This window comes from Chlorocebus sabaeus, chromosome 25 (assembly GCF_047675955.1).
Source record: "Chlorocebus sabaeus isolate Y175 chromosome 25, mChlSab1.0.hap1, whole genome shotgun sequence".
Classification (NCBI taxonomy): Eukaryota; Metazoa; Chordata; class Mammalia; order Primates; family Cercopithecidae; genus Chlorocebus; species Chlorocebus sabaeus.
This window is the reverse complement of record NC_132928.1, coordinates 60,475,518-60,501,018: the sequence shown is the minus strand read 5'-3', so window position 1 is coordinate 60,501,018 and position 25,501 is coordinate 60,475,518. Positions and strand designations below refer to the sequence as shown.

Genomic DNA, 25,501 nt, shown 5'->3' with positions numbered 1-25,501 from the left:
AAAAAGGGCACTTTGTCTCCCTTACTTGATATGTGGATCAAAGCCATGTACCCATATATGTACTGTCCTTGGCATCTTTTCTGTTTTCTCTTTCACAAGATGCCCATACACACAATATATTCTATACCAATGCTCTTCTGGGAGTTCTTTCAGCTTCAAGATTACCAGAAATAAGAGCACTAGTGAGCATATCTATTTGTTAGTTTTAAGTAATATTTAACTGGCTGGGTGCAGTGGCTGATTCCTGTAATCCTACTTTGGGAGGCTGAGGTGGGTGGACCACCTGAGGTCAGGAGTTTGAGACCAGCTGGCTAACATGGTGAAACCCTGTCTCTACTAAAAACACAAACAATAGCTGGGTGTGGTGGTGCACACCTGTAGTCCCAGCTACTCGGGAGGCCAAGGCAGGAGAACTGCTTGAACCTAGGAGGTGGAGGTTGCAGTGAGTCGAGATCCTGCCACTGCACTCCAGCCTGGGTGACAGAGCAAGACTCTGTCTCAAAAATAATAATATTTAACTAAGAGAGGTTAATATTTTAGTTATACATTTCTCTCTACTGCTAGAGGATTATATTTGGTTATTACAGTAGTTCCCCCTTATCCCTAGGGGATACATCCCAAACCCCCAGCAGATACCTGAAACCACATATAGTACCAAACCCTACATATACTGGTTTTTCTTATACAAACATAACTATGATAAAGTTGAATTTATAAATTATGCACAGTTAAGGGATCAAAAACAGTAATAAAATAGAACAGTTATAACAATATGCAATAATTAAAGTTATGTTGTGAATGTGGTCTTTCTCTTAAAACATCTTAAGTACTGTATTCATCCTTCTTGTGATGAAGAAGGGACAAAGTAGAAGAGCATGAGATTGCATCATGCTACTCAGAATGGTGTGCAATTTAAAACTTACGAGTTGCTTACTTCCGGAATATTCCATTAAATATTTTTGAACTACAGTTGATTGAGAGTAACTGGGACCAATGGAAAGCAAAACTGCAGATAAGGGGAGACTACTGTGATACTGACCTATTGAATTCGGACTATACAGTTCGGATATGAGCCAGTCTTTTAACATTTTTCTAGTTTATGACTTTGGGTCCCTTCATGATTCTTAATCACTTTCATTCAATTATAAAATACTTATTTTATTAGCTGGGTATGGTGGTGCATGCCTGTAGTCCCAGCTACTTGGGAGGCTGACAGAGGAGGGCTGCCTGAGTACAGGAATTCGAGGCTGCATTGAGCTGTGATTGCACCATTGTACTCTAGCCTGGGTGACAGAGCGAGACTCTGTCTCCAGTTTACAATTTGTATATATATTGTCTCTAATTTACTCTGTATGTGTGAATGTGTGTGTGTGTGCATATTAAGCCCATAACAAATATTTTTGTGCTCTATAAGACAGCTGAGAAAAATATATTTAAGAGTCTAAGGGCAAGCTAGTCTATCTGGATACTTGTTATAAAAAAGGTAAGGTGTATTATGAATATGTTGCAATTAATGGACAAATAGTTGCTAGTATCTCTCTGGATTTCAAGGGCCCTTGCTAACCTAACCCCTTAATTTCTCCATTATGATAAAAGATCACATATTATTATATTATGATCTTTTAATATATTAACGTTACTGAAGATCATCACAGTAAATGCCTACAAAATAGAGACAAGCATTGCTTAGTGGTGATGGAACAACATTTTGATTTTATTTGTTTTGAATAAACAGTAGGCAAAGGGATATTTTGGTTGTCTAGAAAAAACATGCATTCTCACTTCCTTTCTATTAACCAGTTGGCTTTTGCCTCTCAAACTTCAGCTACAAAAGGGAATCACTCATGAGTTTAATTGTATTGCCAGGTGACAGACAAGAGGGTTCATATGATGAGAAGAGAGGTGGAAAAGGAAAAAAAAAAAAAGAGGAGCAAGTTCAGATAGGCATGGTGCAGACGCTAGCACCTGGGTACTGACCTTTGAATTTCTTGCAAGGCAATATAATTTGCTCTTCATACATAAAACGCTACACTAAAAGAATAAAAGCCTTTTCCCCTCTATGTTCCTGTAAAACTTTATTTATGGATATTGAAATTTGCATATCACATACTTTTCATGTGTCACAAAATATTTTTCTACTTTTGATGTTTTTCAACGATTGAAACATGTGAAAGCCATTCTTAGCTCATGGGCCGCACAAAAACAGGCAGCAAGGGATTGGCCCTTAGACCAACGCTGGCTGACTGCTGGATGGCAGTATTAGAGCTTGGGTATGAGTCCCACCCCAGGGCTTCCAGGAGAGGGGGCCCAGGCTGATGCCATCTCCACCCCCATTGCTCTAGGCAGGAAGGCAGAGTTGGTGCAGGATGAGGTGCGGCGGCAGATCCTGGCCAGCCCTTCACCAAGGCCGTGGAAGACAAAACCACCCCTGAGTCCCGGGTGCTTGAGGGGCAGCTGATGAAATCAGTGAAGTGGCAGGATGGAGTGGGAGATCAGGGAAGAGGCCTCGAGGGGATGGAGGATGACTGGACAAGGCTTTGGTAGAACTGCGACCCTCTTCACCCTCTCCTGACTCCCCTCTGCTCACCACCATCTTCAGACCTCTACAGAACTTGACCTACTGGCGGTGGAGGAATTCCAATGAATCCAGGGTGGCCCTGGGTAACCCAGGGCTCAGAGCTCGACTCGGTTGAGGGCAGGAGGCTGGAAGAGATGACCTCTGCTAGTCCCCGCCGATGGTCCAGGCCCCTGAAGCCTGTGATGATCCTTCCACTAGGCCAGACCCACTGACTGCCAGAGTGGGTGCCAACTTCTTCAGGGCTGTGCCAGTTCAAGCCCTTGGGTAGGAATGTGTGCACCGGTGTCTGGACACCCTGTGGGAGGCAGAGGGCCTCTGGTAAAGATGGTCATTCCAGACCTCAGTCAGTATCTCCTTCCCTCTGCAGACCCCCTCCCTCTGCCTGTGTCCTCTGTCTATCTGCCTCCTCCCTTGGGCTCACTGCCTCTACATGACGATCTGAAGCCTGCCTCCTCAGCCTGCCTTGCATCCTCATGGGAGCCCTCCCATGATAAATTTTTAATTTATCTTTAAAAATACATTATTTGAAACCAGATTTGTTAAAGTCCATAATCAGTTGAAAAGAAAAGAAAATTCAGATTTGTGTGGGTTTTGTATTTGGTAAAAAGATAATTAAGTAGCTTCTGACAGTGAAATTAGAGTTTTAACTTAGCTGGCATATCATTTATAAAAGAGCCTAACAGGTCTGACACAAAACAGGATTGCCATAGAATTTAAAGCCTTTCCTTTGACTCTACTATATTTATTTTCTAATAGACAAGTATAGAATGGTAAAGATAATAATAAATTAAAAAGATAATAATAACCAATATTTAATTGAATACTTCCCGTTTTTATTGATTTAGCTACATCACCTAATTTATTTCTTGCTGCTGCTCTCTGAGGTAAGTACTATTATTATTCCCACCATAAAGATGAGGTAATTCAGGCACAAGAGTTTAACCTGCTTGCTTGAACAGCTAGTAAGCGGCAGAGCTAGAATTCAAACCCAGGTAGTCTGATTCCACATGCATTTGCTGTACTGAAAGTACTTAACCCAGTCTGGGCACAAAGTGAGTGCTTTCTATGATAATCATTGCTTTTATTATTACTGGATTTAAGAAAAATATATTGAATGCCTACCCAATGGAGAACTGAGGAATGAACAAAATACACAAGGTCAGTATTCTCATGGAGCATAGAGGTCAGGGGAGGAGACAGATACTATTCAAAGAATTATACCTTGATAGTAGGAATAGATCACTTGAAGGAGAAGAAATTTTCTGAATGGTCTCATTTTAGACCACCAGGTCCTTAAGACTTGTTACTGGATGATCAGAGTATACGCCGCTTCCATTACTTCTATTATCTACTCATCTTAAACTCTGCTGCTTGGTTAAAGTTTTGGAAACTTTACTGTATCAAGTCACTGCCCTGTTCAAAAACCTTTGACGGCCTGAGCGACAGAGCGAGACTCAGTCTCAAAAAAAAAAAAAAAAAAAAAAACCTTTGATGGCTTCCAGTTTTCTAGAGCCTAAGTAGCCACTGTGTGTCATACATACCAAGAAACTCTCATCCCACATTTATAGCAAACATCAGTAACCCATCATGGTGATTTTTTTTCTATTTGGTTGTGGTTTTATCAATAAATCAAAAATTGGCACTTGAATTGAAACACTTTTGCCATCCTTGACCTGGTTTGCTGTATAGAAACATTGGTTTTGGACTTAGACAAACTTGGGTTCAAATTTCAGCTCTCTGCCACTCATTGGTGGTGTGATCCTGGCCAAGTCATTTCACTCTCTTAACAAATAAAATGGAGATAATAGAAACTATTCAATAGAGTTTTTAGGTAATGCAGGTAAACAATTTAGCATAGTGCCTGGTATATATTGCTTAGTAAATTAAAGTTATTATCTTTATCACCATTGTCATAATGTTCATTATTGCCATGAGAAAGCTTTCCAAAGTCTACACAATCTGGCTCTGATTTACATTTCCAAATTTATCTCCATACTCTACCAAAGGAAGCCTCCACTTTAACTAGAGGAACTCAATGTCTCCTAAAACTAGCCTGCCATTTTCTTTTTCTGTGTATAAAAATCTGCCCTATTCTTCAAATGCCATTTCAGTAAATTCATGATATTTATTTCATGAAATTTCCCTGGCACCCTTCAGCCACAGTCACACTGCTCTCCATTAAACTCTCATACTTACTGTTTCTAACACTTCATCATACACTATCTGGCAACATTCTCTTATGCTGGTGTTTAATTTTATATTACAATTTAATTTTACATGTGTTTTTGTCTTTTCCATCTAAACTCTCAATTCTTCTTTTGTTTCTTTTTTTTTTGAGACAAAGTTTCATTCTGTCACCCAGGTTGCAGTGCAGTGATGTGATCATGGTTCACTGCAACCTCGAATCTCCCAGTCTCAAGAGATCCTCCCACCTCAGCCTCCTGACTAGCTGAGACTTTAAGCACCTGCCTCCATGCTCAGCTAACTTTTTTTTTTTTTGTCTTTTGTAGAGACATGTCCCTCTGTTGCCCAGACTGGTCTTGAACTCCTGGGCTCAAGTGATCTTCTTGCCTTGGTCTCTGAAAGTGTTGGAATTACAGGTGTGAGCTATTGCGCCCAGCCAAATAGGGATAATCACTTTTTATTTTTTGAGACAGAATCTCACTCTGTCACTCAGCTGGAGTAGAGTGGCATGATCATAGCTCATGGCAACTGTGACCTCCCAGGCTCAAGCAATCTTCCTGCCTCAGCCTCTGGAGTAGCTGAGACCACAGGTACATGCCACCACCCCTGGCTAATTTTTGTATTTCTTTAGAGACTGGGCTCACTAGTCTCAAACTCTAGAGAGTTTGGCAGTACCACTCTCAAACTCCTGGGCTCAAGTGATTCTCTCACCTCAGCCTCCCAAAGTGTTGGGATTACAGGTGTGAGCCACTGTGCTGGGCAGAAACGTGTATCTTCAAAACAGCACCTGGTGAAATGACTGCACATTCTTATCAATGAATGAATGAAATTTAGATAAAATAACATGTAGTAGTTAACTTAAAATTAAACCATAAAGAGACAAAATTAATTTTTAATTCCTCATGTTATGTTAAAGAACTCAATATTATTAAAAAAAAAATCTGGCTTTTTACTTTGAGTTTGAAAATCAGAGGCCCAGCACAGTGGCTCATGCCTGTAATCCCAGCACTTTGGGAGGCCAAGGTGGGCAGATCACGAGGTCAGTAGTTTGAGACCAACCTGGCCAATACGGTGAAACCCCATCTCTCTAAAAATACAAAAATTAGCTGGGCATGGTGGTGTGCACCTGCAGTCCCAGCTACTCAGGAGGCTGAGGCAGAAGAATTGCTTGAACCTGGGAAGTAGAGGTTGCAGTAAGCTGAGATTGAGCCAGTGCACTCCAGTCTGGGTGACAGAGCAGGACTCGGTCTCAAAAAAAAAATCAGAATTTTCTACCTTTGTCCATTAGTCCTAGTTAAATAAACATTTTTTTAAAAATTTGTGCTTATATATAAGTGTTAAAGAATACTCTATTTCTCCAAATGAGTATAAAGGATTTTTTCTTTACTTTTTAAATATGTTTTTAAAATGTGTATAATTAAAAAAAACTTTTAAAAGAGAGAGACAGGGTCATGCTGTGTTGCCCTGGCTGGTCTCAAACTCCTTGGTTGAAGCAATCCTTCTGCCTCAGCCTCCCAAAGTGCTGGGATTACCACAGTACCTGGCCCAATTTTCTTTAACATAGATAAAATCACCATTCGCGGGACTCAACTGGTTTACATTCCTCTTTGACCTATGAAATGTGATATATGTTTTCCATATCAAGTTTGAATAAAATTATCAAAGACTCCATAAGCAGGTGCAACTTAGCCCAGTTGCTCCCAACCACGAGATGGTGAGGGTCTAGGATGACATTTCACTGCTTTCTGGCAAAATGGGAAAAATGAGGGCAACAAAGCAGTGATGAAGCAAGGGTTGGCAGGAGTAGCCCAGCCCGGGGAAGGGACAGTATTTTCTCACTGACATTGTTTGGAACTGCCTGTTTATGGTGATAATGAAAAGCAGACAAACTGTTAGTGGATTCTATTACTGTTTTAAAATGATCTACAGAACATGCAATGCTGCTCTGCCTGTGCCTGAAGCTGACTGCTTCAACCATCATGCCTTTGGCATGCCATAGCAATAAAGTGAACTTTAGGTAAAGCTGAATGTATTCAGTTGAAGAGACAGTCCATTATTCTATGATAAAATGCTGTTGGTGATTAAATGTCCTTTTAAAACAAAACGATGATGATGGGAAACAAATTTTTCTAATGTCTTCATTTGTTCAGTTTTAAAAACTTTATCATTATGTCTATCCCCAAAGTGGGTTTTGTTACTGTTTAGTTTTTTTTTTTTTTTTTGAAATGTTCTAGGTCTGTGAAATCCCAAATCTGACAACAGCTTGACAAAAATTAATCAAGAGAACAACTTGACTTAATGGAGAGTACACTGTGTTTTTTGGGCTTAGAACAGTGGCTCTCCAAGTGTGGTACTCTAAACCAATAGCATCAGCACTAACTGGGAACTTGTTAGAATGCAAATTCTCAGGCCCTGTCTCAGGTCTACTGAACTAGACACTCTGGAGTAGGGCCCAGCAATTGGTATTTTTAAAAAGCCCAGCCAGGCATGGTGGCTAACACCTGTAATTTCCAACAGTTTGAGAGACCACGGTGGGAGGACTGCTTGAGCCCAGGAGTTCTAGAGCAGCCTGGGCAACACAGGGGACCCTGTCTCTCCAAAAAAAAAAAAAAAAAAAATTAGGGGGGCATGATGGTACATGCCTGTGGTCCTAGCTGCTAGGGAAGCTGAGGAGGGACCACCCGAGCCTGGGAGGTCGAGGTGGTAGTGAGCTGTGATCATGCCACTGCATTCCAGCCTGGATGACAGAGTGAGACTCTGTCTCAAAAAAATTTAAAAAATAAAAAATTAACAAGCCATCCAGGGAATTGTGCTATTGTTTGAGAACCATTTCCCAGGGAATAGGTAGAGAAGATGCAAAAAGTACTGAGACAAAATGCCTGGAGATTCTTAAATGCCCCCTATAAGGTCACTTTTAGTCCAATGATTGTGTCTATTTATTTTATATGTATTTTCCATAGTTATTAATTAACCAATTTATCCAAAATAAATTAATCTAAAATAATCCTAGAGTCTTCAGCAAATGATTTTATAAGTGCCTATATAAAGTGCGATAAATCATATTAAATATAGTCCTTAAGTCATTAAGCTTGTTACTTTTCAGATTCAGAAGGCAGCCTGTCTGAAGAAAGGTGGAGCTGGCACTGTACTTGAGAAACAGAAAGACCTGTGAACCTGTAACTCCCTGTGAATCTAGCACTGAACATATGCCCCCAATATGATGGGATATAGGAGGGAATGTGAAATTGCTCCTTATCCAAGATTCTTTTATCTGAGAAAACAACCAATGCTGATGAAATACTAACTGAGTCATAAAGAATTACAATTTGATAGCTTAAGGTCTCATATTTTCATGACGTTTTTATGATGAATGTAGAGACTTCTGAAATATCAGGTTTGAGAAGGAAGAAAGAATCCATGCAAACCATTCGCTTTCCACATGCACATATTTCAGGTTTTACTTGAATAAACAGCAATGAAAGAAGATGCTGGTGGAAGTGGCCTTTTTAATTGATACATAATAATTGTTCACATTTTTGGGATGCTGTAGTGGACTTTTCCGGCAACTGGCAGGTGGAAGGAACGGAGAGATGTGGTACTTGAAAGTGGGGCTCACTCTCATCAGGTCATTGAGACATTTCAGGCATATAAAAAGAGAGGGAGTATGGAGGTACTGTCCCCATTCACGATATATTCCCACATGCGTTTACTCAACAGACTAAAAGCCTGCAATATGTTAGCAGCTGGAGATATAAAAGTCCCTGATAAGCCCAGGCTCTCAAGGCACTTACACAACCCACAGGGAGAACGACAAGACTGGTTCCCCTGTACACCTCTGAGCCACATGACCATGCTAAATAGTGAGTGCAGATTTGATCAACCTGCATATAACTCTTTTAAGCTGCAAGAAACCCAGGGCCTCTGCCCTTGTTACCTTCAGCATCCATGCAACGCATGCATGCCACATATCTCAGGCCTCTCCTCCTCCCTGGGAGGGCAAACGGCAGCCTCAACATTGAGACTTCCCCCCCAAAAATCTGGGTAATCAATCAGGTCATGGTTGGCTGCTTCCAGAGAAGCCAAAGATTCCCCCATTCAGAGACTGGAACTCCCTTGGAAGTGTAACAACCCTTGGCTACAGTTAAATCCATCTAGAGAGGCTATAGATCCCTTCAAAGTTAAGAGGCTGCTGCTGCTTCCAACTGTCAGGTCCTGAAAACAAAACAATCCCTTTGCTGGCCTGCTCACAGGGTCTCGGCTTTCCTCAAAAGCAGAACCAAAGCTGACATCTGAAAAGTCTGGTGTAAGATGCTTCTTTTGAGAAGTATCTGTTCATGTCCTTTGCCCACTTTTTAATGGAGGACTTTTTAAAATTTTTTATTATTTTATTTTATTTTGGTAAATTTAAGTTTCTTATAAAAGCTGGGTATTAGACCTTTGTCAGATGCAGAGTTTGCCCAAATTTTCTCCCATTCTGCAGGTTGTCTGTTTACTATGTTGATAGGTTCTTTTATAAGTTAAAAAAATATCTGGTGTGCCCCTACTCACTGGGACACTGGTTTCTGAATGCTAGCTTAACTATCATCCATATCAGAATATCACAATCACCTGCAACATAAAATACAGTAGTGTCCCCTTATAAGTGGAGAATATGTTCCAGTTCCCCCAGTGGATGCCTGAAACTGTGGATAGTACCGAACTCTATCTACACTATGTTTTTCCATATATATGAGATAAAGTTTAATTTATAAATTAGGCACTGTAAGAGATTAACAATAAAATGGCATAATTATAAAAATATACTATAGTATTTCATCATATTACTCAGAACAGCATACAATTTAAAACTTTTTATTTTTTAATTTTTCCAACCTGCTCTTTAAGGTACCATGCAATTTAAAATTTATAAATTGTTTATTTCTGGAATTTTCCATTTTATATTTTTAGACCATGGTTTACCACGGGTAACCGAAACTGGGGAAAGTGAAACCATGAATAAGGGGGCTCTACTCTATAGATACAAGAAGCTCATACCAGACCTCCTTAACCAGAATCTTCTATAATAGGGCTCTAGGCTTACATAGTTTTAAAAAAACTCCATAGGTGATTTTAATGCAAGCCATCAATTGGGAACTGCTGCACTAGGATGGTAGTTCTCAAATTTCATGGGCATCAGAAGCACCTGGAGGGCTTGTTAAAGCACCGACTCCTGGGTTGAATCCCCAGAGTTTCTAAGTCAGCTGGCCTACAGTGGACCCCGAGAATTTCATTTCCCCTAAGTTCTCAGGTGATGCAGCTGTTCTGGAGCAGGGAGGACACGTAAGAACCACTGCACTAGGGATCAGCGGGGGCCAGTTCTATTGGAAGCCTGTCTACTAGCTAAATACCTCTTGTTGACCACCTGGAAAATATACTGCTTTTTACCTATCCAGCATTCATTCTCCCTTTCTTCCTTCTAACAGTATCTTGATTTTTGCTAGTGGGAGCAATGTTCCCAACTAACAGAACTACATTTACTCATTTCCTTTCTAAAAAGGGGTGGCCACAGTACTAAATACCAACAACAAAAGAAATCATAACCAGAAGCTGTTGGGTGAGGGCTCTGGTTTTTGGAAAAGCTTAAAGGTGGGCGAGGGAGGAAGTATTAGCTCAGCTGGCATTCTTCCCCTTTTGCCCTCACTCTTCTTTCTTTATGCCTGGAAAAAAGAAGTGATAACTCAAGTTCTGACAACCATTCTGTGGCAACAAGGCAAAAAGCACATACTGAAGATGATGACAGTACCAAGGAGAAGGAGACTGGGTGACTGATGGTATTATGCAGCTGCCATACCAGTCCCACATGCCTACCTTCAGATCTCAAATTATGGGGTGGAAAAATAAAAGTTCTCATTTTTAAAGATTATTTTAGGGTCTCTATTTACTAGTGACCAGAAAATTTATTATTGTCACACCCCAACCCACCAAAATGGAGGCCATTATAGTCACCTCTTTTCTCCCATCCTGCTGTTCTCACATGGCTCTAAGATTCTTCCTCCCTTCCCCAATCTCTAACTATTCCTACTGCTTTCTGCAGAACTTCAGTGCCATTGTAAACTCCCTTGAAACTTGAATCTCTTCATAGGCCTCTTAGCCTTAAGTGAAACTTGGATATCCCCTAAGGGCATCAATTCCTTAGAGTCCTCAGGGGAAGCATCTCTGGCCAGGAGGGTAGGAACAGTTCTATCCTCTGTCCCAGTGCTACTTTAAGACCTCCTCCCCTTATATATGAACTCCTGACTTTTTGAGAGTTATGCCATCTGGCTAGACTTTTTCTCCTTGTGGCTGTCACACCTTTGGTTCACAAACTTCCCTCGTTTGTGAAAGACTTCAGACTTTGAGTCACCATTTTCCTCTCCACCCTGCCTCCTAACCATGATCCGAGGTGATTTCAATGCCAATCAACATGAAAGCTTCTCTCAGTTCCTAGACTTACACATCTCTAGTAACTGATACTGATCTCCACTCCACACTGGCTACCTCCTTCCACACCCTGAACCATATCATCCATTACCATGGAAAGCTCCACTTCTGAAGTGTACCATGACACAGCTCTTTCCCTGTTATTCCTGGGGTCTCTGTAGGTACCTCAGAAAAGCATTCGGTCCCTTGGCCCATCTACTTTCTCCCTTTCTTCAAGCACCTCCTGCCATCACATCTTTCCTTGTTTATAACTTTAACTACAGTTGCTAACATCCTCAATTATCTTTCCTCATTTATCCAGTTTATCCCTGGGCCAAACTGTTCACCAGAAAATAATAACACCATAATACATGTGATCTCCTAAGTCAACTGAATTGTAAATGCAACCCATAAATGTATATTCTGTCATCAGCACTTTCTCCAAGACCACTTCAAACTTTGTCTACTATCTCTTATTCAAGACTCCTGGTGCCAGATGTTTTGGAATTTACAATAATAATCTAGAATACAGAGTATATATTATATAATACTCCACGGGGTCTGGGAAGTCACTCATCATCAAATACATTAGCATTTTTATGGCACTGTGAAAACTCACACTAAATAGGTTAAATAAAAATGATATACATTAAATGTTTTGTCAAGCTACTGAAACAAAACTGTTTAATACACAACTTGATATAAGATCAGGTTAGGCTTTACCATTACACTTATGAAAAAACTTTGGTTTTCAGACATTTTTAGATCACAGATAAAGGTGGTACTATCATGTTTGCTTGCGGATAGGCATTAATCTGGATTCATTCCCACAGGCTACCCTTCACATCCAGTTAGTCTCTGAGGCTGTCTGTTCTACCCCACTAAATGTCTTTTGAAGTTCACTGCTTCTGGCGATCCCTTCTGCCATAGTAATTCAGGAAACCACAATTTTCTCCTGAATTACCTTAATAGACTTCTACCTAGTCTCTATCCCTCTAGACTCCACCCACTTGTTTCCCCTGCCCGACCCCAGGGCCCTTTGATCTGTTCTCTACACTGCAGCCAGAGTGACCTCTATAACACAGATATGATTGTGCTATTCCCCTGAGTAAAGCATTTATTTGGATCCCTAATGGCCTCAAGATGAAGTTCAGTTGTCTTAATATGACTTTACAAGGCCCCTGCTGACTTTTCCAGCTTTATCTCTTGCCATTTTCTACCTCCTGGGCAAAGCCCCAGTCTTACTGCACTATTTTTAGATCTCTAAGAGAAAGTTGTTTGCTTTTGTATTTGGACAAGTTGTTCCCTCTTTGACAATGTACTAGTAAAAATCACAACTCTTCTTCTTTCAAGATAGAAACTAAAACTAAAGATAAATTATGAGTGTCAGTATGTGCAGAGGCCTGCGTTAATCATGGCCAACAAACTTGGCCCTGTCCAATCATCTTAGTCAGCCTACACCTATGTTTATTTCTGATTAATCCTGGATTCACTATTTTTTCCCCCAGAGTATACCAGAATAAGAATACATGCAGAAAAAATTATGTATCCAAATTCAGATTTGTTTAGATCAACCACTTATGAAACTGACTTTGCAAAGATTATGACAGTGAGAGGAGTCTAGCATAGCTGACTCCGTCTTGCTTCTGGCCTCACAGGCTGGCTGTCTTCACTCTTTCCTGGGTGTCAGCCAAGCTCACCATGAGAGGAACTTAGTCTATAGTTTAACCTGAAAGCAAGAACTAACCCCTTCCTGGCTCAGGAACTGAAAACTGCCTTTGTAAAACTAATGAAAAGCCGCAAGATTAAGATTATGGGAGCGGCCTGAATGCTGCTGAAATGTAGACGTAAGTTCTATAGTGCTTTACTGCTCAGGGGTCATGTGGTCCAGAGGTCACAAGATTTGTGATTTCCCCAACTGATCCCGTAGGTAACATCACTATCATAAAACCTAAGACTGGTCTTTTGAGATGTTTTTTAGATGTGCATTCTGGCAGCCGATGGACCTCACGTGGACCCTGACTTATGACTCACCTGATCCTGTGGCCCCACCCAGAGGTAGACTCAGCACAAGAGGACCGTTTTCTACATCTCTATGGTTTCATCCCCAGTCAGTCAGCAGTACCCACTTCCTAGCCCTTGCCTACCAAACTGTCCATAAAAACCTTAACCTTTGATCCTTTGGGGAGACTGATTTGAGTAATAATTCCATCTCTTATGTGGGTGGCCTCTTGTCAATTAAAATGGTAACTTCAATAACACAGTCTTGGTGAACTGATTTTCTCTGTGCAGGGGGCAGGAACAACCTGTTGGGCAATTACACTTATACATACAATTAAATATTTTATATGCTTCTTAAAATTTTATAATCACAAACATGATATCACCAAGTTATAGAACATTTAGACAAAAAAAAACAGGAAAGACCCATGTTTTCATCATTCTATAAAATATTTGCTATACATAACTGTCTCCTGAAAGGTAAGCTCTGTGAGGATAACAGTCTCATGTATTCTATTTACGGCTGTGTCCTCAGTGAAGTGCTTTAATGTTTAAAAAATATAAATACAGGCCAGGCATGGTGACTCTCATCTGTAATCCCAGAACGTTGGGAGGCTGAGGCTGGAGGATTGCTCAAGCCCAGGAGTTCAAGACCAGCCTGGGCAACATGATGAGACACCATTTTTACTAAAAAAAAAAAAAAAATTATCTGGGCATGGTCACACAGTCTATAGTCCCAACCTCTCGGGAAACTGAGGCAGGAAGATTGCTTGAGCCCAGGAGGTGAAAGCTGCAGTAAGCCATGATCACGACATTGCAATCCAGCCCAGAAAACAGGGTGAGACCTTGTCTCAAAATAATAATAATAATAAAAGTACCTAAATGAATGATTGACCTATCATTTTGGTATACTGAATTAAAATGTGAACATACTTGAATTTTCTACCATATACCCATTTAGCAACATTGAGGTTCTCAATTTTAGTACATGCAAAGTTTTGGTTGTTCCCGTAAGAGAAAATCAGAAAAAGAAGGTCCTTGGAAAAGACCACAGGTTTGGAGGTAAAGTGAAAGGCAAAAAAGTAGATATTTTTTCCCCACATACAATGATTCCCAAAGACATGTTTTTCAATGAATCCTGGGGAAAGATGAAGGAAGCAAGGAGAAAGTAAAACTGACTCTCAGAAGTATCACTGGTGACATGAGTGAGATGACAACTGACACTGAAGTGGAGAAGAGGGGAGGCGTACACGAGGTTGAGTCATAACATCACAAAGGCATCATTCATTTTCATAGACAAGAGCCAACAAATGACTTCTTGTATGAGTAATGTATGCCATACAGCAAAATAAATTTGCCAGTATCTTGTTAGAACTGTAGGTGGAAGCCATCTAGAAAAATTTCTGATGAGCCAAGGGATAAATGGATCAATTAAATTAGAATCTCTACTTGTTATCTTTAAAGGTGTTAAGGTTATGAAAGTCAAGGAGAATTTCAGAAACTGATCTAGATTGAAAGAGACTAAGGAGAAAACTAAATGCAATGCATGGTCCTGACCTGGATTCTTCTGCTAACAAAGAACCTTATTGAGACAACTGATGAAATCTGAATGGAGTCTAAGGATTAGATGGTAGTAATAAATGAATGTTGATTTCCTTATTTGGATGCTTGTAATGTGATTATGTAAAAAAAGAAAATGCCCTTTTATGTTAAAAATACACACTGAAGGATTCAGAAGTATGCACATTATGTTGATGACGTACTCTCAAATATTCGTAAAAAAGTTTATTGTATTGTACCCGCAACATTTCTAAAAGTTTAAAATTGTTTTAAAAAATTAGAATCTTGGCCAGGCACAGTAGCTCATGCCTGTAATCCCAGCACTTTGGGAAGCCAAGGCGGGTGGATCACAAGGTCAGGAGATCAAGACCATCATGGCTAACATGTCAAAACGCTGCCTCTACTAAAAATACAAAAAATTAGCCGGGCATGGTGGTTTGCACCTGTAGTCTCAGCTACTTGGGAGGCTGAGGCAGGAGAATAGCTTGAACCCGGGAAGCAGAGGGTGCAGTGAGTCGAGATTATACCACTACACATCAGCCTGTGCGACAGAGTGAGACTCTGTTTCAAAATAAATAAATAAATAAATAAATAAATAAATAAATAAGTATCTCTGGGGGTGAGTCTGGACATCAGTATTTAAAAAACTGGCTAGGTGATTCTGACGTGCAACCAAGGCTAAGAAACACTGTTACAGAGTCTTCATCATCACCAGAGAAAAAAGGTGACGTACTTTTTCACTGAGTGAAAAAAATATAATTTATTTAACTCAACTCTTCCTTCCTTTCTTTCAAAAATCACTTATTGAAGAGCTTTTATATGCCAGGCAAGAGAAAATCTCTTCCCTATGTGTATTCACAGTCTCACACGAGCAAATAGACACTGTGCTGTAATAGTATAACAATAATAACTACTATCACTTGTTGAGCAATCACTATTTGCTAGGCACAATGCTATTTGATAGGGCAGGTACTGTTATCTTCATTTTACAGAGTGAGGAAACCTATGTACAGTGAGATGGGTAACTTGCCCAGGTGTACAGAGCTATTTTGAGTCTTGGCTACACCACTATAGTATAGGAAAGCAAAGTGCTGTGAAAACACACATACGGACTGATGCAGACTATGGGTGCCATAGAAGGTTTCTTAGAGGAGGGAAGGTGGAATGTATCTGTAAATATGCATATGATTTCCATTGTTAATGATCACAAGTACTCCTTCCATGAACATCTGTGCAGGTAACCTTCCATTTTGTAATCCTGCTGCCACTCTCTTCCTTTGCTTAGATTCTAAGAAGTAGAATTCTGGGACAAAAGTTATAGAAATACTCCAAGGCTTTCAATATGTTATGCCCATAGTTGTCACCAGCTTCATCAGGGTATACTTTACTATAGCATTGCCAGTAGTGGGCATTATTACTTCAAAAATTCTTTGCCATTAATAGAAAACTAGTATTTGATTACTCAGCTGAACATTTTTCCATCAATGCTGTTTTTAACACATACATTTAAGATCTTTATAGTTACAACCAGCAGAGTATAAGAGAACATTAACAGTGAAAGAACATTCTAGAATGTCTCATATTATAAATACCATAATTTATTCCTATAATCACAAAATTGACTGGGTCACAGTTAGCAATATTCAAAGAAAACAAATTTTGGTATTCATGCTAAGATCTTTGACCTCTCAAACTTACTATGAATTCTAGGAGTACAGCAGAAATGAGTTGTTTGATCCTATCACAATCCAGCAAGTAAAACATGTTCTATAACTGTTTGCTATAACAATAAATAAATAAATAAATAAATAAATAAATAAATAAAATAATGGATAATGACAAAATATAAACTGAAGCCATACTTTCTGAGAGAAGTAGCATGTTCCCCTCTTTCTCTTCTGGCCATATAAATAGGATAACAATATATTCCAGTTTGCATGTGACAGTTCTGGTTTATGCCTCTTGTCCTAACATCTTTTCTGATTAGAGCTGCCTTTCGAAGTGTGTTTAATTGGGCAATAAATTTTATGGTCACTCTGCATCTACAGGATATCCCCCTAATGAAGAGCTGATCTTAGGAACAAAGTGCTCACTGATCAGACAACTTGTCTTTGTGTCACTCGGATTTTCACTTTGAAGACCTATAGCCAGATACCTCATTTGGCTTTTACGTATTTTCATAGTATTTTATCATCTGAAGCCAAATAATAATCTGAAAGTAGTTAATTGATAAGGGCATCCTTGACTATATCAGCACTCTTTATTTCACTTTATTGATAAAAGAAGTCAGGCATGGAAAGAAAATGTGGCTTATTCAGGCTCACATCAAGTAAAATAATCAGCCATATGAGAGGAAGCTACTGAAGCTCTAACTTCTGATTTTTGATTAATTATCTAAACCACACAGTCATTAGTATGCAATGAAATCTCCAGTGTAGTTAGATCAGAAAAAATTCAATCATTTAGTAAATGGCTTTACAAACTACAGGCAGTAATAATCTATTTCAAACGATATGAGCAAAATCATAGGCATACCTTAGATAATGCTTTTTCCTTTTTCTTTTTTTTCCCTCAGTACCCCTTGGATAATATTTTTAATGGGTATAAATTTCATAGTTAATAATATTTCAGTCTTATTGAGTAAAAGTCTCTGTTCAAACCTAGTTGACAGGTCCAAGCTATCAGAAGGTGAGGAAATACTTATTTATAAAATAAGTGAAAATTTTAAATAAACATTATCTTTTTGGTTATTAAAAAATAAAGCTTGTTATATTTTTACATTTCACAAGTATGTCTAAATTTCATACAAAGATGCACAATAGATAAGATTTTACAAATATCTTGGACTACATCAGAAAATGTTAATGGAGCTAATGAAGTCACTTCCTATAACAACAACAAAGAAACATGGGGATAAATTTAAGACTATGACTAAGAACCATATGAAAAAAAGTGACTCTACTGCTTGCATAAAAGGAGAGGCATACCATATATGAAGTTGGAGAACCTCACTATTACAGATATGACATTTCCATATAATTTATAAACATATTGTAACATCAGTCAAGATCCCATTTGCATTTTGTAGGGGTGGAGTAAAGACCTTGGTAAAAAATCATTTAAAGTTCATTTGGAGGTTGGCTGGGCGTGGTGGCTCATGCCTGTAATCCCAGCACTTTGGGAGGTGGGTGGATTGCCTGAGGTCAGGAGACCTCAGGCGAAACCTCATCTCTACTAGAAGCACAAAAAAAACCTCATCTCTACTAGAAGTACAAAAAATTAGCTGGGCATGGTGCACGCACCTGTCACCCCAGCTATGCAGGAGGCTGAGGCTGGAGAAATGCTTGAACTCAGGAGGTGGAGGTTGCAGTGAGTCAAAATCGCACCACTGCACTACAGCCTGGGCGATAGAGCGAGACTCCCTCTCAAAAAATAAATAAATAAATAGATAAAATAAAGTTCATTTGGAGGAATACATTTTAGGGACTAACCAAGAACACTTTTGTAAAGTATAAATAAGCTATAATAATAAAAACAGTATTTTGCTGGCACAGATCAATGGAATAAAACAGGAAGTTCAGAAACAGGCAAGGACGTATATAAGTATTCAATAAATGAGAAAGAACAATGAAAGGATGGAAGGATTTAACCCATTTAGCCATGGATTTAGCCATTTAAATAAAATGTTTATTATTAATAAACAATATTGTGATAGCAGGCTAAATCTATACCTCACACTATATGTCTAATAAATTCCAGGTGGACTGAACATTTCAGTGTATGAAAATGAAAACAAAATATTTGGGGAAGGCTTTTCTATGTACAACTTCCAGGACATAATTTTTTTTTAAGACTAATAGATTTGTTCACATAAAACATAATACTCATTAAAATAAATGTGTATTAAGGATATCAGCCATTTTTCTGTCATTTATAGTATAATTACTTGCATTTATTTCTTTTTAAATTTCATTTAGCTTATTTTGACACAAAAATTTTAAAATCTATAAGAAGTTAAAAAAATAAAATTTGTATTTACAGTTTCCTTCTTGGATTTTGGTCTAGAAATGACTTTCTTAACCCTAAACCAGACCTATTTTCACTTATATTTTCTCCGAATTCTTTCATCGTTTCATATTTTATGTTAATTTAAAATATGAGAGATAAATATGGCTCTGTCTCATATTAGTTGTCTGGCTTGGGGATGTTACTTAACCTCTCTGAGTCTCAATTTCAGTTTCCTAAAAAAAACAGATATAACAAATACCAGCCTATTGGAATTGCTATGGCAATGAAAAGAAATCATTTATACAACACATGTGTCATGGTAGAATCTGGTTAATAAAGGTGACCAAAATGTTAGCTATCACTTTTAGTGCTACTGTTACAGTCAGTAGCTAGTCGGGTATGAGCAGGGCAGGAAAGGGCTCCCATACCTCACACCAGGAGTATCGGGAGACCATCAGATGATGGTCAGGTGGTTGTTAACTAGCTCTCTGAAGTAATAATTGGTCACAGCTGGCACCAGGGAAAGGTGGTCTCCTAGTAGATCGAAAACAACTAAAACTGGTGACGAGTGGCTTCAAGATCTCAGGAGTTGGGCGAGTGGTCAGAAGTAATGCAAGACCCTGGAGGTATGCCACCATATAAAAACCCCAAGTCAAAAAGTCAAGCCATACACTTGTCTTTCAAGTCACCTGCTTGGCCCTCTTCCAAGTGTACTTTCCTTTCTTTTGTTCCTGCTGTAAAGCTTTTAAGTAAACTTTCACTGCTGCTCTAAAACTTGCCTCAGTCTCTCCTTCTGCCTTATGCTTCCTCAGTTGGATTCTTTCTTCTGAAGAGGCAAGTACTGAGGTTGCTGCAGACCCCTATGAATTTGCCATGGGTAACACTATCACACTGTATATTAGACTCCTCCCCTGCCCTTTTAGAGGCAAAGTCTCACTATGATGTCCAGGGTGGAGTGCAAGGGCTATTCACAAATGCAATCATAGCACACCATGGCCTTGAACTCCTGGCCTCAAGCAATCCTCCCACTTAAGCCTCCCAAGTAGATGGGACTCCAGGTGAATGCCACTGAGCCTGGCTGGACTTCTTAATTTCATTGGAAAACAGTTGACCCTTGAACAGTGCAGAGGTAGGGGGTACCTATCCCCTGCACAGTGGAAAAATCTGCATATAACTTTTGATTCCCCAAGAGCTTAACTACTAATGCTGTTGACCGGGGGCTTCACTATTAACAAAAAGTCGATTAACACGTAAATAGGCTAGTATCTACCTATATGTTACGCATTCATAATATACATATTTTTTTCTTTTATTTTTGGTATTTCTAGGCTACAAAGTTCACCCTAGAGTTTTTTCAAATTGCCACAAATCTCCAAAAAACTTTCTAATATATTTACTGAACAAATGAATATATAAGTGGACCAGTACAGTTCAAACGTTGTTCAAGGGTCAACTGTATGTATTTTCATGACTAGCAATTTATGGTGATGGTATAGCCATCTGATGTAAAAACAAATTTCACACCATTTAATTATTTTAAAATCATAATGTATGCCAACCAGAAAAAATACCTACATTCTTTGAAGGCTATACAGCATACTACAAATTGGTCTTTGAAAGCTGCAGTCCAAAATCATCAGGTGGCCAAGGAACAGAGTCATCCAAGGGGAACATTACACACCAGGACCTGTCAGTGGGTGGGGGCTGGGGGAGGGATAACATTAGGAGATATACCTAATGTAGGTGATGGGTTGATGAGTGCAGCAAACCACAAGGGCACGTGTATACCTATGTAACAAAACTGCACTTTCTGCACATGTAACCTAGAACTTAAAGTTAAATAATAAAACAAAAAGTTTTCTTACACATTAGAACTTCTGAGATAATTTACGAGCTTGAAATATAAATAGGATGTTTACCTTCGTTATCTTACCTCTAATAGGCCATCCTCTGGCAGATCAGTACAGTGAACAGCGTTCTGGATCTTAGTTTTACCAAAGATTGCTCTGAGAGTTCCAGGGCGTAAATGCCGGGCAATTTCCTATTAAACATACATTCACATATAGATTAAAGTTAGTCATATGGTATAAATAAGAAAAACACTAGCTATATGAAACATTAACTTATTTATGAAATACATGTTACATATAGACAGTGCTTATAAGGGTTTTTCTGTGGCCCAATGTAAAGTCTGCTTTCATCTACATCAGGGAAAAATAATAATTGCATTTCTTTTTATCAGTAGATTTTGGGAATCACACAAAATGTGAAGCTAGTTCATTACCGTGAAAGACTTGTATTTTATAAAGACAGTAGAGATCTTAATAACTTTGATTTAAAATGAACCAATTTGATGCTATCAATTTCAAAATATTTTTTAAAAATGTTAGCTGTATCAACTTAGTAGTACTCTTTAGGGGGAAAAATATGGTCACAAATAGCCCTGAATTTAATGAGGGTTAGAGAGAGGCAAGGGAATGATAATGATGTACAAAAAAATTTAAACTGAGTAAGACAGGAAGAGAGGACCTAGGGGATAAAGAGGTAATCGACAATGAAAAGGTGGATCAATGAATTTGAGCTCCTAGTGGTACGGGATAATTATTGAGATCAGTATGTTAGAGGAAGAGAGCTGGAAAGTTAAAAGATACTTGAGATTGAGATTATGGTGGGTGGGAGGAGATAGAGCTACAGTGATTGATAATGATCAGTTTTAAGGCATAACCATGGCTAAGGTTAGTTTGAGGGCAAGAATGTTAGAAGAAAGAAGAGCAACATATTGAGAGGCCAAGTTAGTAAGTGGATCATCTCTATGAAGGTGGAAATCAGAAAGAATCATGACAGGTATAGTTTAGGGTGCAAAGATTCAGGGCAGCATTCACATTTGTGGTTGCATCACTTAACGATGTTTTAAAGGCATGCATTTATTTAATTACTTAAGTTTTATTTGTCAGGTTTCCAACAAATGTCAGCTATAAATGTATTATGTTTAGGAAAAACATTTTGATAAAGCAGAACATAAGGATATCTTTATATTTCATATTTATTACTTTCATTCTGTTCTCCATAATTTTTCTAGCAAGTAAGTATCCAATATTAAAAACCTACTCAGCTGAGCATGGTGGCCCACACCTGTAATCCCAACACTTTTTTTTTTTTTTTTTTTTTTTTTTTTTTTTTTTTTTTTGAGACGGAGTCTCGCTTTGTCGCCCAGGCTGGAGTGCAGTGGCGCAATCTCGGCTCACTGCAAGCTCCGCCTCCCGGGTTCACGCCATTCTCCTGCCTCAGCCTCCCGAGCAGCTGGGACCACAGGCGCCCGCCACTGCGCCCGGCTAATTTTTTTTTTTTTCTATTTTTAGTAGAGACGGGGTTTCACCATGGTCTCGATCTCCTGACCTTGTGATCCGCCCGCCTCGGCCTCCCAAAGTGCTGGGATTACAGGCGTGAGCCACCGCGCCCGGCCCCAACACTTTTAGGGGCAGAGGTGAGTGAATCATTTGTGGTCAGGAGTTCGAGACTAGCCTGGCTAACATGGTGAAACCCTGTCTCTACAAAAATTAGTTGGGCGTGGTGGTGCGTGCCTGTAATCTCAGATACTCAGGAGGCTCAGGCAGGAGAATTACCTGAACTTGGGAGATGGAGGTTGCAGTGAGCCGAGACTATGCATTGCACTCCAGCTTGGGCAACACATCAGACTCCATCTCAAAAAACAAACAGAAGACTTACTCTGTTTATATAGTGGGAAGCTGTCATTTTGTGACATAAGATGTAATTTATGAAATTGTGAAAGGTGAGTACTCATGTTCTTTTTCTTATTTCCGGTCAGAGAATAAAACACTTTTAAATTACTCAGTTTCAGTAAACTATTTTATTAGAACCTATTCTCTCTAAAATTTTGTTTGATGGCCAGGCTCATGCCTATAATTGGCACCTTGGGAGGCGTCTGAGAGCAGCCTTCGGCAACACAGAGAGATCCCGTCGCGACAAAAAATACAAAAATTAGCCGGGTGTAGTGGCGCACCCCTGTAGTCCCAGCTACTTGGGAAGCTGAGTGGGAGGATGGCTTGAGCTTGTGAGGTCGAGGCTACAGTGAGCCAAGATGATGCCACTGCACTCCAGCCTGGGTGACAGAGCAGGACTCTGTCTCAAAAAAAGAAAATTTTATTTAACTTGCACTACATTCATTAAAATATTACTTTCATGTAAGTGTCTGCTACATGCACAGCACTTGAAATCTGAAGAGGTTCATGTGTGTTGGCCTAGTGCGGTGGCTCATGCCTATAATCCCAGCACTTTGGGAGGCCAAGATGGGCAGATCACCTGAGGTCAGGAGTTAGAGACCAGCCTGATCAACATGGTGAAACCCTGTTTCTACTAAAAATACAAAAATTAGCTGGGCATGGTGGCGCGCACCTGTAGTCTCAGCTACTTGGGGGGCTGAGGCAGAAGAATGGCTTGAACCTGGCGGGCGGAGGATGCAGTGAGCCAAGATTGTGCCACTGCACTCTAGCCTGGGTGAAAGAGCGAGATTCCATCTCAACAACAGCAGCAAAACAGAGAGATTCGTGTGTGTGTGTGTGAATATAAATGGGATTGGTTGGTGGTTCCTGGGGTGGTTGTTAATATCTAATCATATTGTATTATGGTCAGAAAATATGGTCTCTTCCATCTGTCTCTGAAGGAATTTTGTATCCCAACACATAATGTTAGTGAGTATCCCACTGTGTTTAAAAACATTGTCACAGGTTGCATTCCCTGGGAAACCAACTCTGAAGTGGCGATATATTTGCAAAAAGTTTGCTGGTTGTGGCCTTAGGATCTACACTTGTGGGGAAGTGAGGAAAAGAGGATGGCCTCAGACAATCCTACCCAGAGCTCTGGAGCTGCAATGGCCCTTCAGAGTTGTCCTCAATGGAGACAAAGGGGTTGGGCCTTTATCTCCCAAACTGTTAAATTACTAGATATGGGTCATTCCAGAGAAGGGGACATGACCTTGGGCAAAGTGACTTTCTTCAGCAGAGGGCAATTCCTGGAGAGAGATTTTGTAGATTACTGTCAGCTCCTGCCACTCCCGGCAGGAATGAGCATTTCAGTTCTAAAGGGCAGAGGGACATCTGAGTGGCTCTCCACAGAACCACTATGCACATTTGTACACACACACACACATATATATATGGCACTTTAGACTACTGCAATCTGATTACCATTCCGTTTAGGTAACTATTTTTGTTTTTCTTTCTGAAAGGTTTTGCACTATCTCTTTGTCTAGGCCTTTGTCATTTATCAGTCATTCTGTTCCATACTCCATGGTCCAATTTAATCTAAGATACACATCTTCAGTCAGCTTCTAATATTTATTATTTTCTCCCCCATTTTATCTCTTCTTGCCTTTATTTCTATAAGAAAGATGTTGAAATTTCTTAACTCTCCTTTCTCTTTTACAGTTTCCATGTAATTATCTTTTTGTGTTATACTCTTGGAGAATAACTCCATTTGATCTGCTGCCTCACTAATTTGCTTGTAAACTGGGCCCACTGTGCTATTTTATTGATTTACAGTGTATTTTAAAAACTTTAACAAATAGGTTTTCAATTTCCAATATCTATATATTTTTTTCCATGGATCCAATATTCTCTTAAGTCTTTCTGAGGAAACCGACTCTTCTATTTTATAGTCTGTTTTTGTTAGCTCTATTAATTTGCTTTGTTTAGGTTTAGGTTCTGTTGGTTGAGTTTTGTGTCTTCTTTATGATATTTGTAAACTTTATATGGTTGGTAATTCCTGGCTGTGTTTTTTTTTTTTTTTTTTTTTTTTTTTTTTTTTTTTTTTGAGTTCTCTATTTGGTTGGCATAGATGCCAGGGACATGCTGCTAGGTAAGGTATTCTGGTTGCCTTCCTTTCAGAAGGGGGTGCTACCATTTTTTCTGAGTGTCATTAGCTGCCTTCCCATTGCTCTGCCTCTTTAACTCAAGCCCCACATTCAGTGCCTGAGGCTGTGGCTAAAAGTATCATCTGCCTTCTGCTCAACAGAAGCAAGCAAATGTGAAGGCGCTGATTTACTCTGCTGCTCTTCAAGCAGCCCTCCAACTAGCCACCCTGCTTATGGCCCCATGCCCTTCCTCAGCCTTGCATCCATATGTCTGATGTGCAGCCTACCCAGTACCCCTACCCCTTCTGGAGCAGTTCTCTCCTGCATGTTTTAGAGTGTTGGTTTTCCTCAACAATCCAATCCTATCTGCTTTGTGTCTTTTGAAGTTTATAGCCTGTAACAAAACTAAATAAAAACAAAAACAAAAACAAAAAAAACCAAACCCACAAAAACATATATATGTGTGTGGGTGGGGGGTTGGGTACTCTTCCTTGTTTTCCAGCATCACTGGAGATTTACTCTTTAAAATAACACATAGTGAAACAGTATCTCCTGTAAATTCCTGTAAGGACACGGGAAGCAAGGGGATGGTGGGCACATATGGTCTTCTGCCATCTTCATGACGCTTCATCTTACTGACTGACATTCTCTATTTCTCCAACACAACAAACCATCTTTAATTCATTTTTCATGCTGCTATAATCTTGTACCTAAATGCCAATATGATCATGTTATTTACTTGCTCAAAAAATCTTTGAAGGCTCATAATTGCCTATGGCCAAATGTCTAAACTCCTTAATGTGGCATTCAAGGTCCTCCCCACTCTTGCCTAAATCTACCTCACTCACACCTGCCCTGAAAGC

The 25,501-nt window shown here is 39.4% G+C and overlaps 1 protein-coding gene across 4 annotated transcripts in view; it reads right to left on the bottom strand.

Annotated features, from left to right (window-relative positions):
- The window catches only part of NME7 (NME/NM23 family member 7), a 214,573-nt gene that overhangs the window by 16,517 nt on the left and 172,555 nt on the right, over positions 1-25,501 (bottom strand). For 2 of the 4 annotated variants that reach the window (XM_073011811.1, XM_007989596.3), the window contains exon 11: positions 20,703-20,810. In XM_073011811.1, coding sequence (XP_072867912.1) covers positions 20,703-20,810 — 108 coding nt within the window. Of the gene's footprint in view, positions 1-2,540; positions 2,874-20,702; positions 20,811-25,501 lie in introns of those variants that run through there. The other 2 variants (XM_073011812.1, XM_007989592.3) reach the window with 2 other exon arrangements.